At 40.3% G+C, this 27,655-nt stretch overlaps 2 protein-coding genes across 2 annotated transcripts in view; one reads left to right on the forward strand and one right to left on the reverse strand.

The window, feature by feature from the left end:
* Positions 1 to 2,272: 2,272 nt before the first annotated feature.
* The window catches only part of LOC129723382 (uncharacterized), a 28,880-nt gene continuing 3,497 nt past the window's right edge, over positions 2,273 to 27,655 (reverse strand). Inside the window, exon 6 of the mRNA XM_055677575.1 lies at positions 2,273 to 3,045. Coding sequence (XP_055533550.1) covers positions 2,890 to 3,045 — 156 coding nt within the window. The 3' untranslated portion in view covers positions 2,273 to 2,889. The remainder of the gene's footprint in view (positions 3,046 to 27,655) is intronic.
* On the forward strand, positions 4,233 to 27,618 carry LOC129723383 (U-scoloptoxin(11)-Sm6a-like). The gene is made up of 3 exons (XM_055677576.1): positions 4,233 to 4,452; positions 4,512 to 4,908; positions 27,388 to 27,618. The coding sequence occupies exons 1-3, from the start codon at positions 4,333 to 4,335 to the stop codon at positions 27,588 to 27,590; spliced, it is 720 nt and encodes a 239-aa protein (XP_055533551.1). The 5' UTR covers positions 4,233 to 4,332; the 3' UTR covers positions 27,591 to 27,618.

Raw genomic sequence — 27,655 nt, forward strand, 5'->3', positions numbered from 1 at the left:
GTTCGGGAGTACTCTCGAGCCCCTTTGAATCGCACAGAGGGTTAAGACAAGGTGATGGATTTTACTATTTGCTGTTTAATATCGCCCTTGGGAGTGTGCTCCAGAGGGCAGGCATCGACACGAGGGGCACGATTTTCACAAGCTTCTGGGCTTCGAGGATAAATTTGACTTCATAGCACGTAACGGCGAAGGAAACTTACGCCCGACTGAAAGCCGAAGACGGACGAATCGGACTGCGGATAAATACGTCGAAAACGAAATACATGCGAGCGAGAGGCTCTAATGAGAACATCATCCTCCGCTCAAGTCTTTGTAGACTCTGTGGTCGACGAGTTCGTGTATTTGAGGTCACTAGTAACCGCCGACAGTAACACCAGCAAAGAGATCCAGAGACGCATCCAGGCTGGAAATCGTGCCTACTTTTTACTTGACTTCGGAAGAACCTTCGATCGAGTCGAGTGTGATGACGCACAAAGTTGACGTTGTCCTCTACGGAATCGAGACAACAACGCTTCTCACGGAGAACCTTAATGCTCTTTGAGTTCCCGAACGGATGGTGCTACGGACTATATGGTGGAGTACAGACGACCGTCGAAGAATGGCGACGGCGCATGAACCATGAGCTGCACGCGCTGCTTGGAGAGAACCTCGCTGCACACCTGGCAAGTCTATATGATGCGGTGGGCTGGTTACGTCGTAAGGATGCTTACAACCCTGTGAAATTACTTCTCTTCAGCAACTCTGCCGGTACCAGAAATAGAGGGGCGTAGCGTGCACGATGGCTCAACCAGATCGAAGGAGACTTGATGCCAGGTGAACTGGCATAGCCCAAAATCTAGCAACATGGCGACAAGTTCTTGATACAGGACGAGTCACCACGGCTCTCGTCTGATTGGTTAGTAAGGTTACGTTTAGTTTGCACTCGACAGGATTGGGTAAAAAGCTACAATCTTTGCTGAATGAGCTTCAAGGCACTTTTTGCGCTTTTGTCGACCACTGTTATCAATTTAACTCAGAAAATCGCCATTTTTCAAGAATTATAATTGAATAATAATAATTGATAAAAAGAGAAAGAAAAAAAACTAAAGCCGTTCGACATGACGACGGAAATACTGTTTTAGATACCTCAATGTTCTGAGAGGGGAAAATCACTAAAAGTAAGAACTAAGTAGGGAATCGCTCCTAAATATCAATTAAAAATTTTAAAATGAAAAACTTACGCAATTTTTCATTTCTGATGTTACCACAACTTTTAACGACGTGTGTGTCATGGAATACTAAAATATTTAAACATTTTTTTCTCAATAAAGTAGTTAAATTTTAAAAATAAACATAGGTAACCACAGCTTTTGCTCTAGAGGTCAATCTGAAAAAAAAAAAATGAAAGATTATAGCTTTTTAACCATTCTTGTGAATTTTGGTGCCCCTAACTTTCTCGGAAAATTAAATGAGTTTTCTTGTTGCCTACGTAGAAGCGATTAACCCAGCGAGCAATTACTATGCAGTCTTTTGACGCACTGCTAGCCAAACAAGGACACCAAAATTCACAGGAATGTTCCAAAATCTGTAATCATTTTAGGATCAAATCAGAAATTGAGATTATGAAAAAAAAAAAACGTTTTACTTTTCGAAAATTCCTGAGGTTTCGTTAATTGTGGAAGCCATTTTTCTACAAGAATATTGAATTACTACTTTCTAAACTAAATCAGAAATTGAATTGTGCAACCAAACCAAACCAAGCGCCATTTTTTTTTTTATTAATTATTAACACCAGTGGATGTGGAAATTAATATTCTATGTTTGGAACAATAAAATCATTTGAATAGTTCGTAGGCGTAGGACGATAAATGTATATAAAATAAAGGCATGAACAATAATTTTTTCAATATAGATTATTGCTGCCAGCACTTTAACGGTTTAACGATTAGAGATCAAGTTAAGCACTTTCACAAAGGGAATAACTATTTGTCTGTTTCGCCTACTTTACCGAGAAAAACCTTTTATAGTTTATGAGTATAGGCTTTTATAGGTCACTCCAAAAGAGTTTTGAAATGGTTTCACCGTTTAGGTTAATTCAGATGGTTTGTTCAAACTTTGATAATTATGTACAAAAATAGGATCTATATATAAACTAATCAGTCGATTTGTTCAACATTGATGATTCATCCAATATTTGATTCTAAAAGGTTTTGTATAAAACACTTTTGAGATGTTAAGAAATGTTTCTCAAATTTTCAAACCCTAATTCGTTTAAATTAATTTCGCCTGAATCTGAGCTTTTTGACGACAGTAGTTGTCATAGTACTTTATTTGAAAACATAGAAGTTCTATTACTAAGAATTATGTTATACAGTTTTATACAGTATAATCATTCATACATTTTAATTCGTAGATAAGAACAATTCCTTCATTGCTTCTTTTTGCCTAAACTCAAATATTTGCACTAATGTCTGACTGTTGATATCGACTCATGTAATATCACAATCTAATTGTTAGGAAAAGTTTCAGTTAGTTTTTTTTTCTTGCGTTAGTTTCGAATTATAACAAGTAATGAATTGAAGTTTGTTTCCTGGGCATACATTTCTGAAGTACATCTTCATCATGCTCAAATATTTGGCTTACCTAAATTATATAATCGTTTAAACATAGCGAATAATGCATTATTCGTTTTATTTTTTTTATGAAACTTAATCATTTTCTATTGATCATCTTAAATAAATCAAAATATAGAATTATATTTTTTCCGTGAATGTTCAATCCACTTACCAACGAAAGCTTCATTGAGCCGTAACTATACTAAATTTTGTCAATTGATATATGATTGATGTTTAAAAAAAAGCAATAAAAGTATTTCGTTCACTTACAGTTGATAGTTTTGCGACATGGACATTACCATTCGCCGCCTCTGGATAAAAATAGTTTGAATTTTTCCTGACATTCGGTTGTTATCCACTGCTGAGTAAGTTTCTTTTGCTCGGCAACAAGCTGGTCATCTAGGCGAACCATAAGTTCTTGGCGAAGGTTCGTTTTGATCGATTTAAATGCCTGTTTGAAAAAAAAAAGAATGATTTAAAAAATGGTGTTGAAAGCACTGGTTGTTGTAAAAATACCAAAAATAATTATTAATCAATGGTATGATTTTAATGAACCCTTCTATAGAAACTTATATACAACCAACTGAATCATTACCATTTCGAAAAATGCACTAAACCAATTTTAAATACTGTTCTAAAATCACAAACCGCAACAAGACTAGTTGGATATAAACATCTATTTGAAAAAAAAAAAAACCTTTACAAGGTCAGTGAGTAACATAAGCGATGAATACCAAGGATGTGAAGTGTTTGAAATAAATTATTATTCCGTGAAGTTACGCATGGTTTAAGCGTTTGCGCTTCTCTAAAAAAAAATAATGCAAAATAATCATATCTCACATAACCACATTAAGTGAATGGAGAATGATGTACTTGACACGCTGAAAACATTTTTCCGTGTCAACTCATCACTTTTCCTTCGACAAACAATACCCAAATGATGCTCATCATCACTTTTGACATAGAATGATGATTTATGTTCCCCAACTGTCGGATAAAATAGTGCTTGTATCGAAATTTGCCTACAAGTGTGGCTCAAAACAGAGAGAAAAACGAGGAAACTCAATAGGTACTATTTGCTTCGCTAAATAGTCTACCGTGTTTTCAAACCTGTAAACTTATAGACGCTACTAAAACAGAACGGTGTCACTAGATTTAGTTATTTTGCCAATACACAGAAAAGAAGAAAGAAACAGAGCGAGTGGTCCAAGTGGATACTTTCTCAAGACTACAGTGGGGACCACTAAAATTAGGTTACCCATTGCTTTGTAATGAGGAAAATATTTAGATAATTTTCTAATTAATAATTGATACAAAGTTAACCAAACTGGCCTAGATATTGCTGTTAACAATCACTACTATAAAGTTCCTACTAGCACAAAAACTGTGCGACTGACACTGTATACGTTGTAAGCAATCACTTCTCGAATGAGGATTTATGCTTGAAGTAGAAATGTGAATTAGTGAAAATTTCGGCCCTCCAGACTCCGTCGCGCACATCGTACCAATGCTCCTCCTCGCCGGTCATTTCCAAGAGCAATCGCGATGCGCGTTGCTCTAATGATCTTGCAACGGTGACGGCAGCAGACTTCGTTTTTTTTGCATTTTCCGAGTTTGCTCACATCTGTTTGAGGATTATTCGAATGGTGGATTTCCGTCATATAGAGCGTTGCTTTTGAGTTTGGGATTCGAAGTTTAGTTTAATATTGGCGCTAAGCAAGTTTGAGTGTGATTTCCGATGTTTGGTGCGATTGGTGTTAATTTAAAGTTAACTTCTATGGAGATCGTCTCGGTGTCCTTATTATTTATTATTTCTTTAGCGCCATTAGTGATTGCGTATCGATATTATGAAGATTACGTATTAGCTTTTCCAACATTTGATAAAATTCTCACACTGACTCGAGAACAATTTTACAGGATACACTCATGGGAACGTGCAAAGAGCATGAAGCTTGTAATATTGTCCATCATCGTTTTTGGATGCCGAGTTCAGTGGAAAAAATCTGTCGCTGTCCACTGAATACGCCCAGCTGTCCGGTGACCCATACGAAACATGGTCACATTATGAACGTCAATAGTCGTACTCAGATGAAGTTTTGTACATCTTTGATGGGTTTGGACAAATGCAAACCGAATGACATTGCGCTGCAGAAAAAGACACTCTACCAAAAATACGGTGTGAAAAATGTTTCGATTGTGGTCCATTGTAAGTGCGACAATCAGCAGCAGTATTGGGTTTTTATTAATCAGACCGGGGAAAATTTCAACGATGCTAGACACCAATTGACTGTAGTGGATAACTATCGCTGTATCGGTAAGATATTATGGTCATCCTCTAGTTAGTTAAGGGGTTATATATCTTTTTAGTTTTCAAAAAATCGAATTTTTTTATTGCATTATCATATAGTACAACATCTTTAGAACATTTTTACAAATTTTCATAAAGATCTGAGGCAAGAGGGAGAACGTTAGAGCGATTTGCAGCGCGCCTCGCAACGGCCGCATAAGTTGGATTTGAAACTTTATACGCGTTTTTCTCGGAATGGTTTTGACGTTGGACTAACGTCTATATCGAAGTTAGGCTCCTGAATTTAAAAATCTAGTAATTCAACCAGGGAAAACCAGGGAAAAGTGGTCAGGTTTTGAGCGCTTGTATATCAGCCATTCCTTTTCAGAATTTCGAGGTTTTGGCATCAACCGATCAGAAATTTTTTTACGGTTGAATTTATGTAACATAAATAACCTATTGTTCGAGATACACTATTAAAATATTGATAAATCACATCGATTGTCTAAATCATACCGAGCAACCAATCACTACCTCTCTTCACAAGCACAGTCGACACTAACGGATACAAGCGATCTGACTTTGTAAACAGTCTCGCAGCCTTCAACCAATAACGAGCTCGCTTTCGGTAGCTGCAACAGGTGTTTCAACACCGTTTTAAAATGCTTCTTTTATCATTACCACTGAACAGATTCTAAACACCAATGGCTTGATTGATAGGGGAAATATTGCGCAAGATTGTCATATAATAATTTAAATATGTTTTCGATACTAAACTAGATAAAAGTTATGTTAAAAGTCGTGCACATTCAACCAATCACAAGCTCGCTTGTCCTTTGCTCGCGGATGGATTTTTGCCTTTGGCTATATAATAGCCTGCGTCGTCTCATAGCAGTCATCAGTTACCAAGTGGAAGGCCACTAGAACGGTCCTGAATAATCAGCAGCGGTGGCTGATTCCAGTGGCGAAACTGAGCTGCAGCAGAACCAGAGCGGTGGTATCAGACAGCAGCGGCGGAGGTAGTGGGCAGCTGCATTTCTTCATTTAGTTCGGTTCCCCTTCGATCTGAGTTGGACCCCACCAGCGGTAATCCAATTCGCGTTGACGGTGTTGCTGATATTTGTTTGGTTTTTGCATGCGAAAAAGAAGGAAGGAAATACTTTTGCTTTTGTCATCACGCACATTTTGACAATTACATATGAGTGTTCACGTAGGTGCGAACAGCCTTCAAAATCTCTTTCAACGCGAATAACCCGAATTCAGATATCGTTGGGTGAAAACAGCCAGAAACTGCACGAGCCAGCACCGCCACTAGGAAAGCTACCGCCATTTAGTGTGTGTGCAGTGTGCACATATAGCGTATGTGCATCTGCATTGCTATGACATTTGCGATGATAGGGATGGCGCTGTTGCGTGTGTATGGCTAGCTACAGCGTGTGTAAGACATTAGCATGTGTAGCATATTATGGCTATTGCGTGTATATCTTCAGCGTGTGTACGGATAGTTGTAGCTGCTGCGTGTGTAATGATTAGTTATAGCGTATGTATGGATAATAATAGCACATGGTTGGATAGCTTATGCGTGTGTATAGATAGTTGTATCGGATGTATGGATAGGAATAGCGTGTGTATGGATAGCTTTAGCATGTGTGTATAAAAAACTATAGCTACAGCGTGTGTATGAATAGTTTAACCGTGTGTATAAATAGTTATAGCATGTGTGTGGATAACTATAGCGGGTGTTTATCGAAGATTATTATTGTCATTAAAAATATTAAAACGTCTTAACGAACACGGTTGTGAATTTGATTTTACAGCAGCGATTTTAACTTCTTCAGCCAGTCTTTATTGATCGAGGAAAAATTACTGCCTATGAATGAACACTTATTTACTAGAAATTTCATTTAGATCAAAACAGGTTCTTTTTAGTATCATGAATTATTGATAAAAAGAGTTGCAAGTTTTCTTAACGAGCATTCATTAAATTTTCGTTTTTGTTTCTCGGTGCGCGGTTTTGATTTTGTTTCTCGCACACAGAGAAAGAAACTTGTCGCTATCGTGAAAAATAACAAAACAATTAGAAATGCTCTAAATCACAATTGAAGAAGTTAAGAAATTTTCCTGTCACTCGCCAAAACCTTGATAACAACTACCGAAAAACGTGTAATTGAGCTCTTGCTATATTAAGTTATTGAAATAAACGTATTTTTTTTAAATACATGAAGTTATATGCTGGGCTGGAGCTACCCTAGCATGAGTTCTATCGATTTAATGTCAAACAATTTTTAAATTTAAAATTTTCGTTTGAATCGTTCTGGGCTTCAATTTCAGATAGTTTCGTTAAGTTTGCTTTTTGCTTAGATAGGAAAATTTTACCAATTCGCTCAAATAAATGATTGTCTTAATAGTGCAGCTACGAACAAAGGTTTGATACGAATATGTATGAAATGACAGCGATTAAATAAAAGATATCCATTCTTTTTTTTTTTTTCTTCACATAACATTTATTTGACACGGCACAAATACAATTTAATGTTTAACGGCGCCAATTATATCTGATGACTTAAAAACTAAAGCAAATTTTTTATCCTCGCTGCCGACTACGAGCTGAAATTAAGTCTAACTTAAAACTAGCATGGGATTTCCAATCAGTGTTTTGTTGTTCAATGGTCGTCTGATAATCGTCGAATGGCATGTATGGATTCGTTCTGCTGAGCCACGATGTCGTGAGTTGGGACAGAGGCTCGTAGTCCTTGGGTCCTGGTTCTATTGTGCGGGGTCTGGTTGCTGGTTTTGTGCTTAAGGTTCAAACGTGTTCTTGTCGTTTTGTTGGGTGTAGACGGAGGGGAACGGGACTAGACTGGGGCGTGGATGGATTTCAGGAAAACGTATATAAGGGACATGTAGGATAGGTCACGGCTCGCCAAGACATCACGAACAGGAACAGCCGGCTGTCTACCCTCGGCCTGCAGGGAAGCTATTAATTTAGACCTGGCGTCACGGTGTACAGGGCATGACCAAACCACATGCTCTATGTCGTGATAACCTTCACCACAGGCACAGATACCACTTTCCCCGAGCCCAACACGACGGAGGAGCGCGTCAAATCTATAGTGATTGGACATAAGCCGGGACATCACGCAAATGAAATCCCGACCTACATCCAACCCCTTGAACCACGGGTTCGTCGATACTTTGGGGATTATGGAATGTAACCACCTTCCCAATTCCCCTCTGGTCCAAGCATTTTGCCAACTGATGATCGTATTCTGACGTACAAGTGCGAAAAATTCATTAAAGGCAATTGGTCTTTCATAAATATCACCGTTTGTTGCGCCCACCTTAGCCAAAGAGTCCGCTTTCTCATTACCCGGTATCGAGCAGTGAGAAGGGACCCACGCTAAGGTAATCTGAGTAGATTTTTCGGATAAAGCACTCAGATGTTCCCGTATTTTCCCCAGGAAATACGGAGAGTGCTTAACATCTTTCATCGATCGGAGAGCCTCAATGGAACTGAGACTGTCCGTAAAGATGAAATAATGGTCCGTGGGCATTTTTTCGATAATCCCTAGGGTGTACTGAATTGCAGCTAATTCTGCGACGTAAACAGAAGCAGGATTATCGAGCTTATGGGAGACGGTTAAATTGTTATTGAAGATACCGAAGCCAGTGGACCCATCAAGAAGTGATCCGTCAGTGTAGTACATATTGTCGCAGTTGATGTTTCGATATTTATTGGAAAAAAGTTTAGGGATCTGCTGCACGCGTAAATGATCCGGGATTCCACGAGTTTCTTCTATCATGGATGTATCGAAAAACACAGTAGAATCAGAAGTATTTGATAAGTCGACACGATTTGGAATATTCGAAGAAGGGTTAATATTTTGGGACATGTGATTGAAATACAATGTCATAAAACGGGTTTGAGAATTAAGTTCGATTAACCTTTCAAAATTTTCAATCACGGGACGGTTCAAGACCTCACATTTGATTAGAATACGAGAAGACAGGCTCCAGAAGCGGTTTTTCAATGGTAGTACTCCAGCTAAAACCTCCAAACTCATCGTATGGGTCGACTGCATGCAACCTAAGGCGATACGCAAACAACGATATTGTATTCGCTCCAGTTTGATCAAATGTGTGTTTGCTGCGGAGCGGAAGCAGAAACACCCGTATTCAATAACAGACAATATCGTTGTTTGGTAAAGCCTTATAAGGTCTCCTGGATGGGCTCCCCACCATTGTCCGGTTATTGTACGAAGAAAATTCACTCTTTGTTGACATTTTTTCATCAGATACCTCACGTGACAACCCCAGGTGCCTTTAGAGTCGAACCAGACACCAAGATATTTGTGTACCAAAACCTGAGAAATCGTTTTACCCATTAATTGTGTCTGGAGCTGAGCAGGTTCATGCTTCCTAGAAAAAACTACTATCTCAGTCTTCTCCGGAGAGAATTCGATACCTAGCTGTAAAGCCCAAGCAGACAAATTGTCCAAGGTATCTTGCAATGGTCCTTGCAAATCGGCAGCTTTGGCTCCTGTAACAGAGATTACACTGTCGTCTGCAAGTTGTCTTATCGTGCATGAATTTGCCAGACATTCGTCGATGTCATTTACATAAAAGTTGTAAAGAAGGGGGCTTAAACATGAGCCCTGGGGAAGACCCATGTAGCTAATGCGAAAAGTTGCCAAATCGCCATGCGTAAAATGCATGTGCTTTTCGGACAACAAATTGTGCAAAAAATTGTTCAAAATTGGAGAAAATCCTTGTCGGTGAAGTTTACCCGAAAGAATGTCAATAGAAACGGAATCAAAAGCCCCCTTAATGTCCAAGAACGCAGACGCCATTTGTTCTTTACGAGCATACGCCAGCTGAATATCTGTTGAAAGCAACGCAAGACAATCATTCGTCCCTTTGGCACGGCGGAAGCCAAATTGAGTTTCTGATAGTAGACCATTTGATTCGACCCAGTGGTCTAAACGACGGAGTATCATTTTTTCCATCAATTTCCGGATACAGGATAGCATTGCAATCGGCCTATAAGAGTTGTGATTAGAAGCTGGTTTCCCTGGTTTTTGGATGGCGATCACCTTCACTTGCCTCCAATCCTGCGGTACAATGTTTTGCTCCAGGAACTTATTGAACAAGTTCAACCAGCGCCTCTTGGCATTGCCGGGTAGATTCTTCAACAAGTTGAATTTGATTCTATCTAATCCAGGCGCGTTATTGTTACAGGACAGGAGGGCAACTGAAAATTCTGCCATCGTAAAAGGTGATTCTATCGCGTCGTGGCCCGGAGACGCATCGCGAACAATATTTTGCTCAGGAACAGAGTCCGGACATACTTTCCTGGCAAAATCAAATATCCACCTACTTGAAGACTCCTCGCTTTCGTTGACCGTTACGCGATTCCGCATTCTTCGGGCTGTGTTCCAAAGAGTGCTCATCGATGTCTCCCTCGACGTCTCGTTCACGAACCGACGCCAATATCCACGTTTCTTTGCTTTAGCCAAGCTTTTAAGCTTGGTATCAAGCTCCGAATACCGTAAATAGTCGCCAGGTATACCTCCCGTCTGGTAGGCCTTAAACGCGTCGGATCTTTGCGTGTAGACATCGGAGCACTCTTGGTCCCACCACGGAGTGGGAGGCCGTTCTTTGATCGTTACGCCGGGATATTTCTTCGTTTGGGCTTGCAACGCGGCGTCGAGAATCAAGCCCGCGAGGAGGTTGTATTCTTCAAGTGGTGAATGATGTTGAATCGACTCGACCGCTTTTGAAATCATTTCCTCGTATAACTTCCAATCGACATTTCGTGTGAGGTCATACGGAATGTCAATTGGTCGCATGCGAGTTGACCCGTTAGTAATTGAAATAAGAATAGGCAGATGGTCGCTACCGTGAGGATCGAGGATTACCTTCCATGTGCAATCCAACCGTAGCGACGTCGAACACAAGGATAGATCCAAAGCGCTTGGGCGCGCTGGAGGTTTCGGGATACGTGTCATTTCACCGTTGTTTAAAATAGTCATGTCGAAGTCATCGCAAAGGTTATAGATTAAAGAGGAGCGGTTATCATTGTATGGGGAACCCCAAGCCACGGCATGAGAGTTGAAGTCTCCCAAAATCAAACCTGGCGAGGGAAGAAGTTCTATTAAATCAAAGAGCAGCCGTTGCCCAACCTGTGCTCTGGGGGGAATATATATTGAGGCAATACAAAGCTCTTTACCTTGTATTGTCATTTGACATGCGACAACTTCGATGCCTGGAATCGAGGGGAGGTTAATACGATAGAAAGAATAGCACTTTTTAATCCCTAAAAGTACTCCTCCATATGGGGTGTCTCGATCAAGGCGAATAATATTAAAATCATGGAAGTTGAGATCAATATTTGAAGTAAGCCAAGTTTCACAAAGGGAAAATGCATCGCATTTGTTTTTATTTATCAAAACTTTAAACGAATCAATTTTTGGTAAAATACTTCTACAATTCCACTGTAAGACAGAGATAGAATCCTTCATATACGCAGTTGAATTAGGCATCGAAGGATACAATCGCTGCAAGGAGAGGCCATTGGGCAGTCAACTGCTTCAAAAATGATCTAACTGTTGGGAGGAATGCTGTAAGAAAAATTTTAATTGGATCGGGTACATTGAAAGTTTCAAAAATCCAGTCCACAATGTCAGAAAATTTCACTAATCCAGAGTTTGTTTCATCAACTGGGAGTGTAAAAGGAGCAACTGGGGTTTTAGATGTTCCTGGCAGTGCTGGGAACTCCTTCTGGGACTTTAAATTTGCCAGCCCAGGAGGAGTTTGCTTCGGTTTTTCCGCAGCACTGTTTGGTTTGTTTGTAACTTTCATTTCACTTTGAGAAATCTTAGGACCTTTTCTGGGAAGTTTAGGAGAGGAAATATTTTTCCTCTTTCTAGACTCCCCAGGATTGGCGTAAGATGCTCCCGCTGGTGAATCGTCAGAATCGGTTTCATCAGAGGACAACAGATCGAAGGGGTTCGAAGTAACGGGAGAAGTGGTAACGGTCTTCTTCAGCATGTCAGCGTAGGAACGCTTTGAACGCTCTTTGAGAGACCGTTTTATTTTATCCCTGCGCTGCATGTACACCGCACATGTCGAGAGCTCATGCAGATTTTCTCCGCAGTGAATACACTTTTCAGCGTTAACACTGCAAGAATCTTCCGCATGAGACTCCCCACACTTGCCACAACGTGCCTTATTGCAGCAGTAGGCGGCTGTATGGCCTAACTGCTTGCAATTCAGGCAGTTCATGACGCGGGGCACGTAGAGCCTCACAGGGAGACGAACCCGGTGGATCGAGACGTGGCTTGGTAGTGCAGACCCGGCGAACGTAACTCGAAACGAGTCTGACGGAGTGTATACTGTTTTGCCACCGATGATCGATGCTGACCGCAATTGCTTGCAGTCGAGCACCTTTACTTCGGGACACGTTTTGTTCTTAAAGCACCCTTTGGCACTTTGCAGTATACACTCGACGGACAGACTCGAATCGGTTATGACACCGTCGATCTCCACGTCTCGTGCGGGTATGTAAACGCGATACTCGCGTGTGAAGAGCTCAGAGCAAGCTATATCGTTGGCCTCTTTCAGGTTACCGACCACGACACGGAGCTTGTTAGGCCGGACCTTGGAAATTTCGGTCACGCCCTTGTACTCCTTCGTCAGGTCTTTAGAAATCTGCAAGAGGTTCAACTTTTTCGATTTCGGTCCTGCCTTTGGCCGAAAATAAACAGTATAGCTGCCCTGGGCTCCGTCTGGGTAAAGCCTGGGGCGAGGGGGGACTGAAGAATGAACAGGGGAGGGGGTAACAGAAGGGTCAGGGTCAGAGGGGTTCGGGGATGGTGGCGCGGGAGGCGAGGGATCTACATCCATCGCGCTAAGTCTAGCGCACTAGCGCTGACAAGAACACGTACCTTTTTATTTCTCCCTTCCAGTAAGGTTGGTTGTCCGATCGTTGGAAGTAGCAGCCGTTACAGCCAGCAGCACCAATACAGCAGCACCAAACAGCCACCAGCAGCGAGCCAGGTGTGAGATCACTCCACACAGCGATACAACTCGCTGACACTGATGGCTTCTTCCTTTTCCTCGTTTGTGTCTCGTCCACTGCTGTAGCACAATCCAGCCAGCAGCCAAATCGGCTTACGCACCAGCTGGCAGTCACGATGCGAAACAGTTGCACAAAGGCACGACCTTGAACCCGGATTTATATCACTCGACCAGGCAAACAATGCCAACACTTGTTCACACGTCTATTGTTTTATACTCTATCGGACCGATCACCAAACACGTCCAGTACTGATGCGTGTTCGGCACAGAATGATATCCATTCTTTTAGTATATATTATTATTTATAACGTTTTTACGTCTCAGCGTACTGTTAGATAAAATTGCAGCAAATACTAGAGTTGCAATTCTCTCCATTATTTGTTTTAATGGAATATAAGAATACCGTAGTCCAACGTCATGCGGTCGTGTCTTGAATGCCACCCTCCTACTTTTTTCTCCAAAAATGACTTGGCCGTGTTTACGATTGCGGTAAAACTACTGAACCGATTTTCATCATCTTTTGAAGTAGAATACTTCTCTCAGGAAGTTCGGCTACATAGGGATGTGAAATGAAAATCTAAAACGGAAAAAAGTGAAAAATATGTCCAATTTCAAATGCTAATAAATCGGTTAGTATTCGATGGATTTCCTTCGTTCTTGCAGCAATAGATTGAAAAATCTTTTAAGATTCTTCCCAAATGCAGTAATTTTATTATTCAAACTATTGTACTATTGAAAATATTCAAGCCTTGTCAAAATGAAAAATTCGGCCTCTGATTGATCGTTATATGATTGCTTCCCAAACACGGTCGACAGAATCATAGACCTTGCCATTTGAAATATGAAATTTGGCCTACAGAAGAGCCTGTTTCACTCGAAGCCGCTCATTATAATTCTAGACTGCAACAGGAGCAGTCCTCCCTTAGCAGCAGCAGTGTATACAGCAGCAGTAGCAGTGCAGCGGATAACGGCCACAGCTGTGGTATGGCAACGGATAGCGGAGCGCGTTTCAGCATCGATAGCAGGACCGGGTGATGCAACGGAAGCGTCCAATACTGTGGCAACGGAGATAGCGCAGCGGTCGGTCTCAGCATCTATATAAGCAGGGCCAGCTGATGCAGTGTGGCATTTTAGTGAAATGCTGTCTCTGAGCGATAGCAGGCACACTCGCAAATGCATCCAATGAAAAGAATGTTCTGAAAAGCTTTTCAGTGTTTATTTTCCCCCGAGCAATACTTTATTCGCACTGCCAGTGATAACGCAAAGATGTGATCGGCATCTTATCAAACATTGAATTAAACAACAAATTGTTTCTTTTCAGGATGAAATAAAAACCTAATTGGAGAGTTAATATTTTCTCTTAAATCAATTTACACTTTCAAGAAATTTGGAACAGATATATATTTGGTTTCATCTCCGTGTCTCAGAACGTACTGAATTATCTTTTCCTTCAGTCATGAGCACAACATCCGAAAAGCTTTCATTATCAGCAAAAAAACATAATTTTTCGCATAATTGAAATTCAAAAATTATCAAGTCCAAATCATGACAAGCAGTTATATTATTGAAAATGGTCAATCCTTGTTGAAGCGCAAAATTCGACTGATCTGATTAGTCGTTAATATGATTGCTTCCCAAGCACGGTCGACAGAATCATAGACCTTGCCATTTTAAATTTGCTATTTGTGTGTATAAGAGTAAGGATGGGAATTATCGACTGAAATGGCTATCGATAGTTATCGATGATTTCCTACTACTATCGATAGGTTTTTCATCCCTATATAAGAGCCTGTTTCAGTCGAAGCCGCTTATAATAGTTCTAGACAGCGACAACAGCAGTCTTCCCTTAGCAGTGCAGTGGATACCAGGCGGATAGCGGCCACAGCTGTGGCATAGTAATGGATAGTGCACTAGTTGCAGCGGATCACAGCATCGATAGCAGCTGGGCCAGCTGATGCTGGGACAGCGGATACCAATAGCAGCGTATAGCGGCCAAAACATTGGCATGGCTACGGATAGCGTAGCAGTTGCAGAGGGTTTAGCATCGATAGCAGCTGATGCAGTGAGGCACTTTAGTGAAATGCAGTCTCTGTGCGATAGCGGGCACTAGTAAATGCATTCAATGAAAAGTTGACTCATTTTAACAACACATGAGCCGTCTAGTTTTGAGTGTTAAATCAGCTTTTCACTGTTTATTTTATCACAAGGAATACTTTATTCGCACTGTCAGTGATAACGCCAAGATGTGATCGGTATCTTATCCGATATTGAATTGAATAACAAATTAAAAAATGACTGACACGCAAGTAGCCGGGTTTTCTTTCTTCTAAAACTATTCTACTTCATCCTTGCGGTCGGGGCTTTGCACACAACCCTCCTGTGATTTTTTTTAATGTTCGTTATTGAATTACGTGGTCGGTGAACGATCGTTTTTTGATACACAAAGTTTAACTTTGCCGGAAAATTTTTTTTATGCAATTTTTATCGCTCAAAACTTTTTTTTTTCGGGAGACTTGTTCCCGTTTGCACTGAAAACAAAATACTTATTATATAAATGATCAATCAAATACCCGGCACACTTCTAAACTAATGAAATAATATGAGTTTTTTTATTTCAGTTGATCTGCTGCGTCACTATCGTAAACACCGCAAACCTCTGCCATTACTCTCTGAATAATTTGTATTTCTTATGAACAAACGTATTTTGTTGTTGTTGAATAACCGAACTTCCAAAAACTACTTTTAGGATACTGAAAAGGTGCTACACGCTTAACAAAAATTCCAATTTTTGCTCTTTTTCCTCGAGCAATAAGGTATTTAATCCCATAAATTAATAATCAAAATATTTATTTATACTTTTGAACTCTTTAACTTATCAAAAAGATGATAAGATGTCTTGAACTTTTAAATTTAGTTGTGCATAAAAATGCAACTTCAGTCCACTTCGATCCAGAGATGCCAGTCTTCTTAATAAGATGTTTTTGCATACTTGTAGTACAGACTAACAGACCTAACACTTCGAGCAAACTCGGTTTTCACCTTTGACATAAAATATGCATTTTTAAGTTTCTAATTTTTTCAATCTTGCCGCCATCAGTCTCACGTTCTTCCAACCAAATTATTACTAAAGCAGGTATTAGACGAAGCAAATATTTGCTATTTTTGGTACGATTTTTTTTTGCACAAAATTTAATCTGTATTAAAAAACAGCAAATATTTGCTTCGCCTAATACCTGCTTAAGGATGTCATTTCTGTAGATATGTGTGAAAAACGATGCACTGGCAGTCTCTCCTCTCACTTCACGGTGAAATCAGAGTAAAGTGAATACAGCCCGTAACTCACGTAAGTGAGAAAAACGTGACGCAGTGACATCTGTAGTGAAATCTTAGTTATTATGAGTCATATCACCAAAGTACAAACGGAAAAAGCGACGTTTCGCATGGAGTTATTTCACGACCGTTTTGAACGGTGAAATGATTCCACAAAAATGAGGAATGATTGAAAATCGATTGATTTGTGATCCAATGATAATATATATCGGATCCATTGTTCAGTAACGAGACGAATCATTTATTTTTGAAAAACTCCTTCAATAACCAAACATAACCTGCATAATTTCACCGCCTTGGAGGTGATTCAGGAACAAAAACGTGTTGATTGCATGTTTATGAAATTCGTTAAGTATGGATGACCACGTGACGTCGAGGATTCGCTGAAGCCATAGAAGACGACTGTTTATATTTAGATGATGGTGTCGTCGTAGTACCAAAGTCCGTCTAATGTCAGGTGCTCGAAAAGCTACACGAACACCAGTGTCGTGCGTATGAAAATGATCGGTAGAAGCTATTTTTGTCACAGAAATGCCAAAAACGTCAAGATCTGGTGTTATCTAAATACTACAAGGTATACAGCCCTAGGGGTTGTATGAAATGGTAACGTAGGACTAGATGTGTTTATTCTATGCTGCGCTAAACTGTTCATAGGCAATACCGTTTTTTTTATGGTCGTTATTGTAAAACTAACGATGCATGAATACATGAAAATTTTACATTAGTAGTAGTTGCGAAAATTCTCATAACTCTTATCTTCAAGTATTTATAGTTCTGAAAAGAACCGATTCCATAATCTTCAGCTCGAAATGTGTAATACAGATGATCGCACCACTACCGGTAGCATCGAATATTTTGTTGGCCGCGCATGAAATTTGCTCTCCGCTGTTCCCCTCCAAATATCATGCAGTGTACGATGGTGCCTGTTGCTGCCGTATGCAAAATAAAACCGACCCGATTCCATAATCTTCACGTGTACTACAGAACGCTGATGATTGCACCAACGGTAGCTTCGAATATTTTTCTTGGCCGCGCATAATAAAATTTGCTGTCCGTTGTGCCCTCCAGTAGCTGTGCCAGCAAAATATCCTGCAGCGAACGATGGTAACTGTTGCTGCCGTATGCAAAATAAAGGTAACATGCTCCGCAGTGCCTGGAAGTTGACTCGTATGCAGCTCTCGTTTCTCAATGTCGCGTACCTTTAACAGCTGCACTGCACTCGCTATTGTGTAACAAACTAAACTGAAGCTGAATTTTCTACACGCAGTCTTTTGTATCGCGTTCAGAGTAGATTTTTGCCATTAGGGCGTGGCCACGCAGCTTAGAGAAAGACAGACAAACCAAAACACTTTGTTGAGTCAAAATATGTAGGCAGTGGAATTTATTTCGTCCATGTTATTGTTATCTGTGCTCGGGAAGCAAGCCAATAACGGGACTTAGAAATTCTTGTGTTCCGAAACTCATTTCACTTGTCCTATTCTCGTTGGCACTCCACTATCAGTCTCACTACACGGAGCTAATTTTTGTACCCTCATTTTAGGTAAAATCGGAAATAGGTCTCAAAAAGTGAAGTGAGCGTGAAAGTGAAATATATTTCACCGTAAAGTGACTTCAGTAATAAGTACCACTTACTTACTTCAGCAGCATAGAGCCGGGGGTTCGTGCCGTATCAAGAATTTTCCTCCACTCTTCTCGGTTCTGGGCTCGGTTCGCCTCAACACTCGCAGATTCGCTTCAACCTAGCACGTCGGGCCCTTCTGTTTCTGGTGCCGGTGGGGTCCTTGAAAGAAGCAATTTTACCACACTGTCGTCTTGAATCCTCGCGACATTCCCGGCCCATTGCAGCCTCTCGACCTTCGTCAGGTGCACAGTGGGAATCTCTCCAAGTAGTGCCTGCCGTTCGTAATTCATACGCTTGCGCCACTCTCCGTTTTCGGAGTGTACTCCAACTATCGTCCACAATACATTCTGTCCTAGTACGGCCAGTATGTGTATGTCTCCCGTGAGCAGTGTTACGGTTTCAAGTCCATAGAGAACTACTGGTTTTATTAGGGTTTTGTATATCGTCGTTTTTTTTGCAGTACCGTATGCTCCTGAATCGAAGCGTAAGCTTCTGGAAATCGAGCCTTGAATACGTCGTTCGACTTCTCACTCGTGTTATTGTCGGCAGTTACCAGAAATACAGTTCGAGTTCATCACCGTCCGTGGGAGGCTGGTTTCTCTCGAGCCTTTCCCTCTCATATACTTGGTTTCGACGTATTTCTAGTCTAACCCTCCTAGCCTCCACTTTTAGTCTGGCGTAGATTGTCTCCACCGTCGCAAAGTTTCTCGTAATCACATCGAGGTAGTCTGCGAAGCCTGCGAGTTGTCTCCCTCTGCTGGAAATCGTGCGTCTCGGTTTGATGCTCGCTCGTCGGATTACACCCTCATGAGCAATGTTGAACAACGTGCAAGATAGTCCATTTATTTATGCGTGCTTCGAGAGTGGCCCCGATACGCACACGTAACACATCACTCGATCCAAGGTAGCTTTAATAAGTTGTGTCAGTTTATCCGGAAACCTGTAGTCGTGCATTATTTGCCAGAGCTGGTCTCGATCGACTGTAGCACACTTGAAGTTCACGAAGACGTGATGTGTGGGCACGGTGTACTCTCGGCATTTCTGAAGTATGTTCTGGAGAGTGAAGATTTGATCCGTGCTTGCGTGAAGCTGGCTTGGTACTGCTCTACGGAACCTTTTACTAGAGAGGAAAGACGGCGGGGTAGAATGTTTGTAGACAGCACTTTGTAGGCGACGTTGGTCAACGTTATGTCACGGTAGTTGCTGGATTGTTGCCGATCACCTTACATATCAATGGGGCATTCCACTTTATTCCATCCATTCCTCGGGTAGTCTCTCTTCCTCCCAAATCCTGACAATTACGCAGTGGGTGCCGTTGCCAGAGCCTCTTTGCCGTGTTTATAGAGCTAATCGGGGTGCTTTCCGACAGACTGCTACCACCTCGCACTCGCTTGTGATCAGGTTTCCCTCGTCGTCCCTACACATATCTGGACCCATATACCCTTACGGCAGCGATTCTCAACCTGGGGTACGCGTACCGTACCCCTGGGGGTACTTGTAAGCCTCCAAGGGGTACGCAAAAAAAAAATATCAGTAATGGCGGACCAAGCAAATTACACAATGTTTGAGATAAAATGTTCAAAAACATACTATTATTGGAGAGTACCACTAACTTTATTACAGAATAATTCAGTTGTTTTCACAAATTATCGTTTGAAAAATCATACAAAATAATAGGGGTACAATTGATTTGTAAAATATCGAAAAGGGGTACGCGGGCAAAAAAAGGTTGAGAACCGCTGCCTTACGGAATACGTTTACCTTCTCGTAAAACTTGCGCGTGTCATTAACTCGAAACAGATACTCCGGCTCTTCACGATCTTTGTCCTCCTTTTGGCGTTTCTTTCTTCTCAAAATCGTGGTTAACTCATTTCGAGCTCGATGCTTAGATAACTTTTTTAAGTAAGTTTTTTTACTCTCTATCACTTGCTGGCAAAAAAGCAAAGCTTGGGTGCTACATTCTGATTCGGATCTCGACCTTCTGTTTATTATACACATACTTCTGCTTAGTGTACCGGACAATTGCGGAGCTAGCGCTACGATCCTACTAACACTAACAGTCTCTCCCGAGCCGAGACTCGTACCTACGATGATTGGCTTGTTAGGTCAGCATCGTACCTCGAGATCACCTAGAGGTGGATCGCTTGCTGGCATTCCGCACCAAACCAGTCATTTTGTCGGCTCTACGTTACCTCACCTAGTGCCGCGGTTTGCGTGCTTTATGATGGCTGAGCGTAGCTTGTCCTATCTATCGTCGAGAGTCGAAGCACATAGTCCCTTCGCGGGACGTAGTGCCTCATTAAGTAAGCACACGTATTTCTCGACAGCATGCGGGTTGCGAACTGCCGGATGTTTGGATAAGGAGTACCGTTTCGACGTGTTTTGAGTTCACATGTACTGCTGCTAGTCTGAGCCTATATCCGCACCCCGCCCGGAGCGTATGGTTATAATGTTCATGAAAACCGACCATCAATGAGAACGTGGTCAATTTGACTCGTTGTTCGGTGGAAAGGATGTCTCCGGGTGGCTTTGTGGATATCTTTGCGTGGAAAAAAGGCGCTTTCAATCACCAGGCATCGGGAATCTGCGAAGTTGATGTCGTTGTCGTTCCTGTCGGTGTGTAGACTGTGAGGCCCTATAACCGGTCATACATCACTTCCCTACCGGCCAGGGCGTTCATATCCCCGATAACGATCTTGATGTCCCGTGGCGGGCAGCTCTTACTTTGCATAGAATGATTCCTTCTCGTCGTCAGATCTACCTTCGTGCGGACTGTGCACGCTGAGGTGGCTGAGTGCTTTATGATGGCTGAGCGTAGCTTGTCCTATCTATCGTCGAGAGTCGAAGCACATAGTCCCTTCGCGGGACGTAGTGCCTCATTAAGTAAGCACACGTATTTCTCGACAGCATGCGGGTTGCGAACTGCCGGATGTTTGGATAAGGAGTACCGTTTCGACGTGTTTTGAGTTCACATGTACTGCTGCTAGTCTGAGCCTATATCCGCACCCCGCCCGGAGCGTATGGTTATAATGTTCATGAAAACCGACCATCAATGAGAACGTGGTCAATTTGACTCGTTGTTCGGTGGAAAGGATGTCTCCGGGTGGCTTTGTGGATATCTTTGCGTGGAAAAAAGGCGCTTTCAATCACCAGGCATCGGGAATCTGCGAAGTTGATGTCGTTGTCGTTCCTGTCGGTGTGTAGACTGTGAGGCCCTATAACCGGTCATACATCACTTCCCTACCGGCCAGGGCGTTCATATCCCCGATAACGATCTTGATGTCCCGTGGCGGGCAGCTCTTACTTTGCATAGAATGATTCCTTCTCGTCGTCAGATCTACCTTCGTGCGGACTGTGCACGCTGATGCTATAGTTGAAGAAATGACCTTTAATCCACAACAAACACATTCCTTTCATTGATCACCACCTAGTTGATCACGCGATCCTGCATTCTGACCACGAAAACCCGTTCCCAGCTTGTTGGTTGTTCAGCCTTTCTGATAGAACTGGGCCTTGCCGCCACGGACTCGCCACGCAAAAGTTGGATGGTGCGAAACCAGTACATAATTTTACGTTTTTAGTGCAATTGTTGATGTAGTTTGGAACCAGTACAATGATTGCGTGTTGGGCATAACAAAAATCATGCTTTTTGCCTTTCTCCTAGAAAGATATAGTAATCACTGAAAAACCAAAGGTATAAAAGTGCTCCAAAGGGTCGAATCTCGTATATCAATCGACTTAGTTCGACGAGCTGAGCATTTTCTGTATGTGAGTGTGTGTGTGTGTGTGTGTGTGTGTGTGTGTGTGTATGTATGTATGTAACGGTCTCCCAATCTCACTCGATTTTCTCAGAGGCTGGACCGATTTTCATGAAACTAATTGCAAATGAAAGGTCTAGTTGTCCCATAAGACCCTATTGAATTTTATTGTAATCGGATTTTAAGTTTCGAGGTTATGTATTAAAATGTGAAAATCACAAAACTTCATTATCTCAGAAACTACAGAACCGATTTGAACGAAATTGGTATCAAAAGACTGGGCTTGTTTTTGGAACCATTTGTGAAATAATTTTATACTGATTGGACATGCAGTTCAAAAGTTATGCAAATAAACGTGTTTCAAACACTGTTTAAACTCACTCACTTTTCTCAGGTATCAAGTAGGTCGGCTAAAAGCCATGGCTTATAACGGCACGTTCCCGTCACATGTGGAGGATTTGTGCCACTCACTCACTTTTCTCAGAGATGGCTGGACCGATTTTCACGAAATTTGTGTCATATGGAAGGTCTTGTTGCCCCATAAGACCCTATTGAATTTTATTGTTTTTGAACTTTAACATTGTCCGTTGTGTATAATAATGTGAAATTAGGCTATGACAAGAAACATGTTTCTAAGACTGCTTGAACTCACCTACTTTTCTCAGAGATGGATGGACCGATTTTCTCAAAATAAGTTGCAATAAAAAGGTCTAGTTGCCTGATAAAACCCTATTGAATTTTATTATAGTCAGACTGTAACTTTGTCTGTTATGTATCAAAATGTAAAAAGCTCCATTATCTCAGAATCTACACATTTGAACAAAATAGGTATCAAATGAACGGGCTGTCTTTAAAACCCCTAAATAACGAATTTTATGATGACTGAACATGTAGTTCGAAGGTTACGAAAAGAAACGTGTTCAGAAAACTTTATCAAATTCACTCGTTTTGCCAAAGATGGCATCACTGATTTCAACAATCTTAGTTTTAAATTGAAGGTTTAGTTGCTTTATTGGTACCCATTTAATTTGATTCTAACACTGGTTGACAAAATCGAAAAAAATGCTGCTCTAAAGCTCATAATATTTGCCCTAGAAAGAAGAAAAATCACAGGAAAAGCTATAATTTTTCATTTTCTCTTAGTTTGACCTTCGGGGCAACACTTGTGTTGACCAGTGTAATCGGACTTTTATTTTATCCTTTATGTGTTAAATTGTAAAAATATTGAAAATCTCTTCTTCCAAAGATTACACGACTTATTTAAAGAAAACAGGTGTCGCACATTCGGATTTCAAAATGACGTATAAAGTTCCTGGTTTCTGAGCATCATCCCGGATACTGAAAAACTCACATTGGGTAATGTTTGTCCCTTTTAGACTAGTAGAAACCGGAAGCTACTGTCTTGAAATTTAAAATGGCGTCTGAAGATGATTTCTGGCCTCGGGGTATCATACCGCTTCCCCAAATCATATTGGATGACATTTGTCACTTTCGTTGATCGGAAACTGTCGCCATCTTCGCCATAAAAATACCCAGATTAGGCAGTTCGGCAATTTTATGATGGATTTTATGATTTTATGATTATCAGGCAACCAGAAGTGGTCATCTGGATTGAAAATTGGGTTTTAGGTCGGATTCTGGCCACTGGGTATAATCTAGGTTTCAAGAACCCATTTTGATTGGTATTTGGCCATTCATTGGATGCCGCTCAGAAACGATCAGTAATATCAACTGCGTTAAAGAATTTCAATTTCACTGATAAGATCATTCAAATTAATGTATAAGAAACAACAATTAATTATACATTATTTGAAATCTACTGACTAACGTGGACTTAAAGAATCTGAATATTTATAGGCAGTATATGAGTACAAATCGATTATACCACAATCAAAAACAAAATCGCATCATATAGTTGAAAGAATTTAATGTTATTTGCATGTATATGTGTTAATTTATGTTCATATCGTCGGTTTCGTGCAACACTGGCACAACTCAAAAAACATAGTTTCGAAAAAAACGCGTTTAAAAATTTGCGTCAAAAATTTATTTTTCGATTTTCAAGAAAACTTTGAAGTTTAAGATTACCAATCCTTATTTAACACCTTTGGGTCTATTATGCACATATTACGTGCTCACGTTGTCCAAGTTGAAACCTTTTTTTTTCACTAACTTTATGGAGAAATTTCGATTTGTGCAGCAAAGGCACATCTACTCATAACTCTGGATTTTTTGTGATTTTCGAAATGGGATTTCGTGTGATAAAACTTAACAGTATTTGGCATCGTTAGTCATCAAAAGCTCAAAAATGCAAAATTTTGAGTTGTTCCAGTGTTGCACGAAGCCGATGATATGTTAAATTTTAAATGTTCGGTATAGTTGTGCTGTTGGCTACCAAAAATTTGTTGTTTAGAAAGAATAACAAATCCAGCAGAAATAATCAAGGTGTAGTTTTTAAGTGTTGGAGTAAATCTATTTTAACAAATTATAAGTTCGAAGGAGAAAGGCTGGGTCTCACCGCTAGGTGGATTAATTTAGGTTTTTCAATGTATTTGGCAGCTCCAAACTACTACACTTAAAAAGTTTCCACTGGTGTTAGTATCGTCATGTTGATTTGTACTGGTATTGATAATGTTTTTTAGAAGGTTGCTCTCGTTGAAACAGTGCAAGCAGCAATCAATACTGATAATTTGAGTACTGACTAAATAATGAAAATAATCACTGATCGGTTCACTTTCATAAATCCAGTCATTTAAAAACATCATTGAATCATTAACAATTCATAATTTTGCATTTAACTATGACTCTGGTTTTGTTCATATGCATCCACGTTAGGGACCATACTTAAATGACGTAGCATTTATGGGGGGAGGGGGGATATCATCATTTTGTGACAAGCTGTGACAAGGGGGGTTGTAGTAAAATCGACGTAGCATTTTTTTAAGACTGATTTTTTGCAGGAAAAATGTATTCTAAAAATACAGTAAAACATTGAACAAAGTATTGCAGCGAGATCTGTCGAAATGTTTTTATCCGCGGCATTCTGGAATCTTCTAAAAGCTCTGCTACATAAACAATCACTTGGATTTTCAAACACACAATCTGTTTTGAATACGAAAATCGTTCTTTTTTTGCGGCTTTTAATAGTGAAAATTACAAGATACTCGTTTCATTTCCGGAATAGTTTCTGTGTTATCTGCAGACATGGATCATACTAAGTTGTTTAAACCCCTTTACTCCTTGTACCAAAGCAAAAGCCCTTCGAAGCAGAAGATGCAGTCACGAGTCTATAAGTTGTAAATAAATTGAATTAGACACGTTTTTTTTCAAGTATTTTTTGTATGTATGTTACTACAGTTTTTTTTACGTACCTACCTCGTAAAAAACCGCGCTAATTCAAAAATCCGCGTAAAAAACCGCGTTATTTAAAAATCCGCGTTAAGTGAACCAGCAGTAAGGGCTTAGAAAAAACCCGAGACGCTCTAGAACCAGTATTTAAAATTGTCCTCTTCGACGGTCATTCCGGATCTTTCGGAGGGCGGTGGGTATTTTTTTGGACTAAGTCTTCTACTAGATAAACACTTAAATGTTTCTGGTTCCAAACCCACGTTAATTCGAAAATTCGCGGAAAAATTTTTGAATTAGCGCGGTATCGCGTAAAAAAAACCGCGTTAATTAAAAAATCCGCGTAAAAAAACCTCGTAAAAAATTCCGCGTATGAAAAACCGCGTATGAAAAACCGCGTAAAAAACCTGACTGCACGTATTTCTGTACGTTTTTTCAGAAGCGGAGAGGGGGGGGGGGTATTGGAATGCTACGTTTTTTTTTCAGGGGGGTTTAGGTTTTGTGACCAAATGCTACGAGGGGGGAGGGGGGCTTGAAAATCATGAAAAAATGCTACGTCATTTAAGTATGTTCCCTTACTGGCACCAGCGTCACTAAGTTGTGTGGGGGAACATGGATCGCTGAAGGTTGTTTTGGCTGCAGAGTATTATTAAGGATGAACAAGTCGTTCATATGAACCGGCGCACGAAAATGAAGCCCGATTTTTCAAGCGACCCAAAATGATCGTTCGCTCGAAACTGAAGTTAACCGGGACATCACAATTCTCGTGTAGGTATATGATATATATTCTGATTCCAATCTATGTCAATGTATTCTCAGTACAACTGTTGCGTTATGCATTTCACACATTTAATGTGCAAAATTTGTGAATCGGGAAGATACATTGATTGTACAAGACTTGAACTTTTGCGTGATCCACATCTTCTTACCTTATCAGAGATATCAAAACTTTTTGATGTAAATCCGTAGGTTCTACTGTTTTTACGGATTTTCCGCATACTGTAAGTTTGTAGACGTATAACAAATCCGGTTTCATATCGAGCAAACATCATAACAAACAAACTAGCATTCTCAAAGCTTAAGCAGATATTGGACGAAGCAAATATGCGCTATTTTTGGTACGGATTTTATTTCGTGCAAATAAAATTGGTACCAAAAATAGCAAATATTTGCTTCGTGTAATGTCCGCTTTATGCTTGTTTTTTTTTGCTTATGCAAATTGCTTACAGATAGGCAAAATATCTTTCTTTTTATAAGTACCATTCAATGTTATGATTACGAGAAACTCATTAAAGTCTCTAAGATATTTTGAAGGTTAAGGGGCACCAAAATTCACAGGAATGGCTAAGAAGCTAAAATCTTTAACAAAATTGCATTTGTTTCTCATGATTTAATTAGCCAAAACACCATGTCCGAGACATCAGAGATTGCAGGTTCGAATGATGACGAATTTTTTTTCTAAGTCTAGGTTACGCCCTATAATCTTTCATTTTTCCAGTTTGAGCCTGACCTTTGTTGACCAGCGTTATTTATGCAAATAAAAGTTTCTGAGCTACATGCTGCCGCGCATAGCAGGTCAGTCCCATTTGCATTTTCCCTAAAATTGAATTGATACGCGAAAATGGTAGCTAACTATGCATAGTCTTGTAACAATAGATAGACTCAATAACTTTGTTCTGGAAAACTTCGGGAAAACATCCAAACATATTGTCCCATCTCATAAGAAGCAATGGTATGAAATCACACAAAAACGCGTTTTTCTCGGCTTGCTGAAAATGCAAATGGGACTGACATGCTATGCGCGGCAGCATGTGTATGCTCATATATAAACTCTTCGGGAAAATTACTCTTGAGTCTGAAACGTTTGTCAATACGTGTGTCAAACGCAAACCGCCCCGCCTCTTTGGCTAACAATTATCGTATGGTAAAGCAAGGAAGGAACAGAACAAAAGAGTTTGGAACACATCAACAGCTATTTTTCAAGGATCGTGCCAAAATCATCAGATTGGGTCGTGATAACAATCCACACTGAAGAGATGCTATGCAGCTTTATGCATTTGATAGCCAGGAATTATAATTTTTCTCTGTTAGTGACATCCATTGAGCACATCACACGAATTTCGATGAAAACTTTTTTTACGATCTTCCACCATTTGGGAAAAAACTAAAGAGGATTTGTGTTTTCCTCTTTCAAATATTTTTGAATTTAAACATATTTTTGGGATTCTTAAGAGTCAAGAAAGTTCAATAATTTGTTTGGCTATCATTCATTCGTATTTTTTTCTAAGTCATCCATTTACTACTATTCGAAATAATAAAAATCTGATGTAAGAAAAAACAATCCATTGAATCATGTGCTTTGTTTAATTTCAGACCTAGACCGTTGCAAACCGTACGACTTTTGCGGATATGCGAGACAAGATTATGGCTTTATCTACCATCGTTGCTCATGTCCGGTTTCACATCAGTGCAAGTTTGATTTGGACGAACACGAGGAGAAGGTAAGCGAGTTATTTTATAACGGCGAGGCCTATTTAGCACGTTGCGTCCCAATATACGATTACGATTGGTGGTGAATTTCGAGTAAAATATGATTGTATTTGCTTGAGGATTGAGCAAAAGAAGGTGATTCATTATAGAA

The sequence above is a fragment of the Wyeomyia smithii genome, chromosome 2, assembly GCF_029784165.1.
Source record: "Wyeomyia smithii strain HCP4-BCI-WySm-NY-G18 chromosome 2, ASM2978416v1, whole genome shotgun sequence".
In the NCBI taxonomy this organism is placed as follows: domain Eukaryota; kingdom Metazoa; phylum Arthropoda; class Insecta; order Diptera; family Culicidae; genus Wyeomyia; species Wyeomyia smithii.

What these genes read in the sequence shown, in the direction of transcription:
- LOC129723383 (XM_055677576.1), top strand. Translation starts at nt 4,333, where the DNA reads ATGTTTGGTGCGATTGGTGTTAATTTAAAGTTAACTTCTATGGAGATC. An exon ending in ATCGATATTATGAAGATTAC is followed by an intron (nt 4,453 to 4,511) that starts GTATTAGCTTTT and finishes ACAATTTTACAG; the next exon opens with GATACACTCATGGGAACGTG. An exon ending in GGATAACTATCGCTGTATCG is followed by an intron (nt 4,909 to 27,387) that starts GTAAGATATTAT and finishes GTTTAATTTCAG; the next exon opens with ACCTAGACCGTTGCAAACCG.